The following is a 10,284-nucleotide window of genomic DNA, read 5'->3' on the forward strand; positions in this document are numbered from 1 at the left end:
AACAAACTCCACAGCGCCTGGTGACTCTCACGGACAGATATTATGGATTACACGGATCAGGACAGTTCTCTGAGGGTCTCAGCACAAGTTGAAAGATATTTCCAATGGTTGTCCATCTCTGTAACAAGAATCTTCTGCTCCTCCTGAAGTCTCCTTACTGACATGATGATGTCAAATGCCTTTCTCTTTGTCCTTAGATCGACAGAGTCTGGAATGCATGAGAAAAACTTACGTCATGCATCAACCTTCAAAGAATCTTTAAAATAATTTGGGGCTGCAGATTGACATTTGAAGCATTGTGGGTAATGTCAATTATGTATAAGAATTGTCAGAAGACTAGTGTACATACCACTGTGTGGTAGCTGCCATGGCCAAGCTGTCTCACCAGACAAAATGGTTTCCAAGCACAGTTTCTGTGTTTGGAACCATTTTGTTGTATTTCTCTACAACTGATGTCAAGATCCCCTTCTCCTCCCTGATCTTGCGGCGGATCCTGGCACGACCTTTGTTGCCATCTGTATCTTTATAGAGACGCTGGGAACGTCTCTTGATACTTGCCACCAGCAGCTCAATTCTGCTGGCCAAGGCATCAACATCATTTGTGTTTGTTGTTGTTGTTGCTGAGAAGAAATAGGTGGGACAAAATTACAGTAACAGTAACAATTACAATTATTCATGACTAAGTGTATTACTAGTAATCATTTCCTCACCGTCTGCCCACTCCTTCACAACACTGACCCAGTCTTCCAGTCTGTCACTGCCAGTTCGGCTTTCATGGATTCTAGGTTTTGCAACTGGTTTTGCAGAGCATTTGTGGTCTACAATGACAAGCAATAACAGATTGTACAAAACAAGAACCAAAAGTTCAATGCAAATACATTAGCATCAAACAGCTTTTCAACCCACAATACAAAGACATTAACAATACTGTAGGATAAATAAATTCAATACTCACACGACCAAAGCGGACAGTTCGCTGATCCAGCATTCTTAAAAATGCTTGGCAGGACAGTCCTGGTGCTGCCATCTTCATTTCTTCGAATGAAAAAAAGACATCTGTGGCATAAATTGTGGCAAAGTGAAGGGTCGCAGGCCAGTAGTCACTTCGATTTAGGTCGACCACTCCAGCAGCCCAAGTGGCTTGGCATGCCTCACATCTCAACTCAGGCATGTTTAGATCATATCGTCCTAGAAAAATAAAAAACACATCCACTTTAATGTAAACCTTATGTGATTAATAAGGGTTTGGATTCTTTAAACAATTTTTACACTACTTTGTATTCTTTTTAAACATTAATCAAAAGTCATGTGTAGATTTTACATACAGACCTGTGCCAAACTTATGGGAGTAGAGCATGTATAGATTTTTATCTTCACACCCTTACCATTCATTGTGATCACAGCAATAGTCTTCCCTGGGCTGACCCTAAATGACTCTGGTGAACAACCACAAATGTTGTCAGGAATCTCCACAGGTACAAGCCGCACTGAAAAAGATCAAACATGTGAATTAAGATCATTTGTATTGACTGAGTAGTATAACATTGTAATGGTTCAATGGTAATGAAGTACATTGCTGAAAAAGTATACAAGAGATGCTCAAAAAGCTCACAATAAGACAAACAATAAGAGACAAAAAGGCATTATTTAAATAGTAAAGCTTATGAGGCCTAACGATATTTTAGAATGATATTTATGTTGTACAGTCACAAACCAGAACTTACCACAATGGGAAAGAGCCTTATCTACAACAAAAGTTGTTGGAGGCAATGGCTGGTAGAATCCAGCAGTCATGGCATCTCGGTTATGGAGAACATGTCTGGTGTGCATGTTGACGTCACATTCAGCACAGAAGAAGGGGCACAAATAAAGTGTTCAAATGGCCGTGATCCCGACTGGTTGGTTATTGCCGCTTACACTGGCTGCTCAATCGGCCAGCTGCAAGAGCGCTCCGAGTTTAACGTGTTCCCTACCACTGTCTCTGCAATTAAATATATTATTTTATGATTATTAATATATTCTTATAAGTCTAGTCTTTTAAACTGTGGACATTTTAGGGAGGTTTAGTGACGAGTTGGGAGTGAGAACGTGTTGGATTGACACAGAGAAGAGTCCTTGACTTGAGCAAGTTAGGCTACCATTGACAAAGCACCTTTACATAAAACAATAATATATTGCTCCAATCCGTTCTTATAATAATGATATTGACTAACTGATGAAACGATACAGTTTGTAAACCAAAATATGTCTACTGTAATGTTTGAAGAAAGCCAGACAAAAGACGCTCTGTGTCTTAACTTTTAATCAGAACACAGAACAGCTGTATCACAGGCGCAGCAGCCTAACTAACTCGCTCGTCTCTCCCACATTAACCCTATAACTGCAGTGCAGCAAAATAAACAGCAATTTCACAATGATTATAAAGTCTGTGTGCTACACTACATTCTTTATTATTTAAATGAAGTAATTAGAACAACGTCAGTCTACATTAATCGAGACAGTCTTAGGAAATTATCAGAACTACTTCAATAAGGCAGTAATATATGCTTTACCTGGAAACCTAAAGATGCACTAGGTAGGCTATACATCACATATTAGCACAAAAACTTCATATTTTGAGCACTCAATTGAAAACGTACACATAACCTATCAATCTTACTTACAGGTTGTGGTTCGGAGAGTTTGTTAGTCCAAATTAAGAAGATTAGAAGCCAACGAAGATAAAAGCCAAGATTAGAGCAGTCCTTGGTAAAATGACATGCACACAACAAAAGGTTCAAATTGTATTTCTGTGGTATCCTTGAACACAGCGTCTTCTCAACACTAACTAGGAAGTGTTTGTGGGCAGGTCAGACTCTGTTCGTATTTCGCTGGCAGGCGGGGATTATGCAAATGTGTTACCCAGTGACGTATACCGGTAACAGGCAAAAGATTCGAACATATGAAGACTCGTTAAGGCGATTCAGAATCGACTCTCTCTTTTGAGAGACAATATCTTATTTATCATTCACTTTTTTGATTAATAACTTTGCAGATTTAACTGTTGATCGAATAATTTGATTCAGATCGGGACTTCGGCGCTGTTCGCGGGATGTTTTTTTATCCCCACCAGCCATAAAAAATAATTAAACAGAGGCAGGGATGCGTAGACCAGAGGGGGGGAAACTAATATATATATATAGTAAATATATGTATAAATTATATGATTTTGAGAAAAAGTATCTTATACTCAACAAGCTTGCATTTATTTGATCAGTATTGTGAAATATTATTGCAGTATATTATTAATATTATGGCTGTTTATTATTTTAATAGATTTTGAAATGTAATTCATTCTGGTAATAGCAAAGCTGAATTTTCAGCAGTGGCACATGATCCTACTATGCTGATTTTATGCTCAAACACACACACACACACACACACACACATTCTAGCACATGTTCTTATTTGAATATGATCAGATACAGGAATCAAATCGCTTCTGCAGCAGAACATGCAGTCCGTCTGATCTAATCATTAGGGTGAAGACACATGGAAAGTTTAGCGCCTCAAGACAACATTTCACAAGGCTTGGGTTCTTGAGCCCTGACCGCTGACAAATCGGTCAAATTCATTAGCAGTTTCTAACACCGGCCTTGAAGTGTTAGATAAAATTGATAGTTTCCATGGTAACTGATAGTGTTCCAAAAAAACAAGAGTAGGACAGGTTGCAAGTGGACCACTCTTGTTTATAAACGTAGGCTGTGAAAGGTTACACCATTGCAGACATGCATGCTTCAATATGGTTTTATGATGATGCTTTGACTTCAAAAGTATGATATGGATAAGCTAGATAAGGCTGTGTGCCAGATGGCATATTCATTCACTTTTCTTATTAAATGAATGACGTATCACCCATTTCCCACAATCAAACACTCCCATGTTTGCGTTCAGTGACTTCACTGTATCCATAGAAACAAGTCATTGGTGTTAGGCAGGGTGTTAGGAGGCCCTCTTATATCGCATATCATTTAGTTTCACACTTCTAAAGTACACATACACACAAAAACTATACAGATAAGACAAGGTGAGCATGTGGTGAGGGTTCCTAATCACTGAAAATCTCATGATACTCACACCCTTACAAAACAAGAGAAAGGAAGAGAGATGTCTACAACACATTCAAAAGTTTGGAGTCAGTTAGTGTTTTTAATGTTTTTGAAAAAAGTCTTATATGCTCAACAAGGCTGCAATCATTTGATCAAAAAATATAGTTAAAAATAGTAATATAGTCAAATAGTATAATTTAAAAAGGTTTTCGATTTTAACTTATTTTTAAATGAAATTCATTCCTTTCATGGCAAAGCTGAAATTTTAGCAGCCAATTTTAGCTAAAGACTAGATTGTAGAAGTGTGTTATGCTTTTATGCTGATTTGGTGCTCAAGAAGCATTTATTGTTATCACTGTTGAAAACAGTTGTGCTGCATAATAATTTGTGGAAACCATTATACATTCTATTCAGGATTCTGTGCTGAATAGAAAGTTCAAAAGAACAGCATTTAAAAATAAAATAAAAATATTTTGTAACATTATAAATGTCTTTACTGTCTTAAAAAAAAAATCCATTTAAGGCCTTCTTGCTGAATAAATAGATAAATAATCTTAGTAAACCCAAAATTTCATCTTCTTTGTAAGCAACATAAAACTCACAAATATTTCATTGGTATAGATCCTTTATCTGTTCCAGGTCTCTTATGGATGGCTTCTAAAAGTGAGATTATTTTTATTAAAATTCATCATGTCATTTGAACATACAGTTCCTTACATGTGAACATTAACACGACCCATATATGGGTGCTGTTCTGTGATCTACAGCTAGATAAATGGACGTTTTGCACATAAATTATAGTTTCATATTGTATTGTACAAAGATATAAAACTAAACATGAAAACAAAACAACAAAAGTATTCTAAAATTGTCATAATCTCATATGCTGCATACACTGGAAATTACTTACTACATGCATATATTAGACCCAACCCATAGCTGACTGGTCTTTTTATAGCACACATTCACACAAATTCACGCGTGGGCTGACGTTAAAGTCCCAGTTCATCATGCTGTGCTAGCAGTGAAGCACTGTTATCACACTGGCCGGCCTTTAACTATAACAGCCGATGCAAGTCTGTGTCCATGAACATGTGGTCACTTGAATCTTTAGTGTGGTTTGGCTTCTACAGTCAGTGTTATTTAGTGCCATCTCTTGGTGCTTCCTTTCATTTTCTTCCTTCTTCAGTTCACATTTTCCACAGTCACTACTTTCTGTAAAACTTGACATTGCCCACTAAAAAATTAATATCTGTTTATTTTTCCTTCGCCTGTATACTTCAATAATTGATCTGCAGGTTTGTCTTACTGATGTTCCTCATCAAGCATCATATAATTATGCTATTCTTCACTATGCTGTCACAGTTGCACACGGCAGAGGCTCTTTGTGCTACAAAACCATCTGTTTTGGCAGAAAAATGTGTGTATGTGGTCTGCAAGACGTCTGCGTGCGAAAGACTGCTGGGATGGTGAATATTTCATGCAGAGGACTGCCCTCTACAAGCTCGTATGAGCCAAATGGACTACCTCTCCCACTCTCTGCATCGTGTGGAATGTCATATGTTGTTGCTAGCATGCCAAGCCACCCAGCAGACTGTTGGTTAAACTTAGCTATCCCTCTAGGCCCTCGCTCATATGCACTGCTGTGCCTGACCATGGGGGGTCTATGCAGGTGACTAGTTTTTAGATGAGAACCGTGGCCCTATTTCAAACTACAGGGCCAGAGCAACAGCAGACCACAAGATGCTTTTTGCCCCGGCATCTCAAATTGAATTTGAGGGCCAGAGGGATTTAGAAGACCCAGGGCATGGTGCTCATCAACCGGCTTCCTCTCACTCACGCTCCTTTGGCTGACCGACTAACTGTGATTCAGAATTTGATTAAGTGACTCCAGATGCAGCCAGTCAGCACACTCGAGAATCTGTTTCTTGAGTGGTGTTGAGTCTGTGTGTGTCAGGTGCAAGTAGAGAGAAAGTGGAGAAATGGCATACAGATGATGAGTGTATAAAGGTACTATTTTTCTGATGCTGTATCTCCCAAATCTCTTTTTTTTCAGAGCCTTGTCAATGACATCATAGGCAGAGAGAGAGAGATGAAATTATAAAAATATGATTCTTAAGTGTTTCAGACACCTTCACATATTCAGTGGAGCAGTGACAGCTGTAAGTACGGCTGCGGAATACATAAAAGAAACACGAAACCATGAGGGAGTGATAGCTAGGGAGAGTCAGAGGTATGATTTCTCCATCAGAGATGCTTAATTCAAAAAGAAGTGCTCGTCTGTGAGCAAAAATTTGCAGGACCATTATTATGCTGTCATTTAAGCTGTAGAAGTAAGTAGAGATGTTCTGTAAGCAGATGCACACTGGCACCCTCACACACAGTCTGCAGAGAGAGACGCTGATGTGACTTATGTCTAATTTAGACTTCTTTGTTCACAATGATGTTCAAAAGAAGAGAGAATTGTTTTACAGCAACCTGAAAGGAGAAAAACTCGTTTACTTTTAATACCCACATACACACTGATGTTTCATGTTGGCATAGTTTTTATCTGACATAATCATTAGCAGATTCTTTATGGTTAACATGGCAGAGAATGCTTCTACATGCTGGGATTCATTTGCTGAAAAAGAGGCTTTCAAAAACAATCCTTCGGTTTACTTAGAAATCTACCTCTTTAGTTCACTTTAATGTGAATTTTTATATGAATAGATCTCTCACTCAATATTTACAATCTTCAGGATCTCTTGATTCACACACACTGCATGGAACCTTCAGAATGCATTCCAGCCACAGGGACAGTAGGTGTGAATCATGGCTGTGTGTGAGGTGGTGTTTCTATGGCAGAGACAGAGCTGCGCCCCGTTTACCTCCCCCCACAGACTTAACCTTGCCAGAAAATCTCTCTAAAGGAAATGACAAAATCCAAATTCACTTACATGTAAATGAATCGAGTATACTCTCAGACAAATTCATTTTCCAAATGGACAAGAATAAGAACTATAGTCTCCTTAATGTCCAGCCAATAGGATTTTAAAAAAGCACAAAGTGAAGCAGTAAAAAAGAAGCTGACGCTGTGGTGATGTTAAACATTTCGGGGGTTTTCTTTTTCAGTTTTTTTTGTTTCTTATAGTGAAAAATAAATAAACAATTAATTAAAAAGTGTTAACTTAAAAATGTGCTTCATGTGGTACCAACCTTGTGAAAAAAGTACACTTTAGTAAACTTGCAGAAAGAGTACTTACATAAATAATATACTTTAAAATAATATACTTAAGTACAAACTGAATGTAATGTTCTCAGACACTTAACTGAATCTTACAATTAAACAAAAATGAATTATAGTTTAAATTCCTATTAAATGTAATTGAACTTGAACTTCAGTACATCTGTATATGTAAGTTTATAATTAATTCTATTGTCTTTGAAATATGGTTAAAGAGTATTGTCGAATGTACTGAGAAGCATTTAGGTAAACTAAAATATACTTTAATGCAGTTTCTATCAAAACTAAGTAAATAAGTAAGTAAATAAATAAATAAATAACAGCCACAGTAGGTTGCACCCTGAAGTAAGTGTGACCACATTTTTCAGGCATCCAAACTCTGAAATGCTGTTCACAAAGCCAAGAAATGCTGCACCTGAAATTTGAGACATGTAACAAAATATGAAAGGCATATCTGGCACTAACTTGTGTTTGGTCCTTTTAAATGCTGCATAAGCCAAGAGAAACATGTTTACTGGAATAAAACATCTCCAGGCATACAACAAAATAAAAGCAACAGCATTTTAAAATTCTAGCAGGAACAGTCAAAAATATCACAAAACAATCAAAACAAAATATCAATGTTTCAAACCATATTAAATGAGAAAAAGTAAACTTCCAAATAATATGAAATGATCAAAGTTGTTTCTTACTTGAATGCTGAAAAAACACATTACTCAAGCTTAAGCCTTGAGCATGTCAGTAACAGAGGACAAGGCCATGCTTACACACACGACGCTGTTCAACCTTGGCACAACCTGACCAAACACAATACATGTCAATCTGATGTCTACATGCTTTGATTGAATTGTATGGAAAATGTAATAATAATGATCTACTGTAGATATTTCATGACAACATCTAATTAATTAAATCTCTCTCTCTCTCTCTCTCTCTCTCTCTCTCTCTCTCTCTCTCTCTTCCTTGCTCTGTACAATAATAAACAACATTGGCCATTTAGAGAAACTTTCTTTTTCCCCATTGTGTTGGCCAAGGTTAGATTACGATCACACCCTGGTACCATCTCATGCAGAATAATTTTTAAAAAATCAATCCAGTCAATGTGTGCAAGCTTTCTAAGTGGAGCCGCTGATCATTTCTGCCCCTTATTCCAGCTGTGTCTGCGGTCTGCTTGTAGAGGTCATGAGACTGACTTTAACCATGTTACAGTACATACTGTTGCACATGCAAACTGGCATTTGCTTCAGTTATTGTATTACATTAATTGCGGATGAAATAACAAAACATGCAGTGGCTAAATTCAGCTTTAGGAAGGAATGTATTATGCCTAGTTCTCTCACTGCCCCCTTTAATTGATTAAGGGTGGATATAGGAGTCTGTTTTGAAAACAATGTGATGATTATTTGCTTCAAGGACAAATACAAGTGGACGTCTGAGCTTGTATACTGAAGGCGAAGGCTGATCAAAGTTAAGTTTATGATATCTGTTTGACTCATAGACAGAGTTTTATATAAAAACATTTTGAACAAATATGAGTGTTTTCAAAGAACATATGGGCAAGTGCATGTTTTGAGAGTTGTCTCACTAATTTACTAATATTGTATACTGTTTATCTTGAATTCTGTGAGCTTGACAGACATTAAATCACTGTTTTCTTTTTTAGATCCAATGTTTTTTAAAGATATATTTGTATTTAATGCTGTGTTCAAGTAGCTGCATATTTATTATTATACTAATGAAATATGTACATCTACTGAACCCTAAATCACACAGCTAATGCATACCTTTATGTAAACAATACAGCAAAAGACTGATGTCTGATGTACATTTCCCCCAAGGAGACATTTTGGATCAATGTCAGCATTTTCCTTTACAGAACTTATCCTACGAGTGAAACTTATTAGACACTCCAAACTGTATCCTATTTGATGTATTTGCCTTGATGTATTTATGAATTTGAATTCTCTTAGAATCACAGAAATTGAATTATGTTAGCAAGTAAGTTAGAAATGTTGTGATAGCTAATTTGGAAATATCAGTAATTTAGATAACAATTTACACTGAAAAATATTAGTTGATTTAACAGAAAAAAAAAACGATTTAAATATGCTGTTCATACCTTACCATGGTGAAACATTGTATTATATTTAACCACATTGAGTCTAAATTACATTTTATACATTTTGACATTTAAAACATATAGACCTAAATTTATAATAGATATTATATTTGATTTAGCTGCACCATAAAATAAGTTGGATGCAAAAAGCAAGGCAATGCAAAACAAAACAATAGCCCAGAGATCCCTCCCTGATACTTTACTTTTTTCTAATTTCTAATTAGATTTAGAAAAATTTAGAATTAGATTTCTAATTTTTCTATTTTCTAATGTTTCTTTTTATTTTTTATCTTGTATGCATGTTATTATTATTATTATTATTATATTAGGTGTCATATTGGTAATGTTTATAGCATTATTTTAGTGTTGTGTGTTACTCTGATTATTTACTGTGTTTGTGTAGCAAAACTGTGTATTGTAGGCGATACATTCTTATTAGCAACTGCTTAAGGAAAGGCCTAATTTGATGTGTAATTTCATGGTGGTTATTAGTATATTTTATAATAAAAAGTAGATTTTGGGCATCACATACTATATTATAAGTTTAAAAACGCACAGACATCACAGTGGCATCCCCTAATTCTGAAATAGTTTCTTTCAACCGCAGCTGCCATCTTTTCCTGTAAATTTAACCAGATTATTTTAGAGAATACATTTTGTGTGAAGGCACGTGCACACATAGACATCAAAGGGGGCTTGAGCAACTGCCCTTTTTCTTCCTTGAGAGAAAGTTCCCTTTATTTTATTTTTTTTTATAAATGCATATATGTATATATGTCTGCGTGTGTGTGTTTCTGTTTGCGCACAGCTGTCCCTGTCAAACAAAAAAAAAAAAAACAAAAATATCGGGT

At 36.2% G+C, this 10,284-nt stretch overlaps 1 protein-coding gene across 1 annotated transcript; it reads right to left on the reverse strand.

The window, feature by feature from the left end:
- Positions 1-669: 669 nt before the first annotated feature.
- On the reverse strand, positions 670-1,852 carry LOC107695438 (uncharacterized). The gene is made up of 4 exons (XM_016495343.1): positions 1,725-1,852; positions 1,386-1,487; positions 892-1,188; positions 670-818 (listed from the first exon to the last, which is right to left on the reverse strand). Exons 1-4 carry the CDS (start codon positions 1,828-1,830, stop codon positions 670-672), a joined length of 654 nt encoding a protein of 217 aa, XP_016350829.1. The 5' UTR covers positions 1,831-1,852.
- Between the last annotated feature and the right edge of the window lie 8,432 nt (positions 1,853-10,284).

Source organism: Sinocyclocheilus anshuiensis, unplaced genomic scaffold (assembly GCF_001515605.1).
Source record: "Sinocyclocheilus anshuiensis isolate Anshui unplaced genomic scaffold, SAMN03320099.WGS_v1.1 scaffold678, whole genome shotgun sequence".
NCBI classification, from domain to species: Eukaryota; Metazoa; Chordata; class Actinopteri; order Cypriniformes; family Cyprinidae; genus Sinocyclocheilus; species Sinocyclocheilus anshuiensis.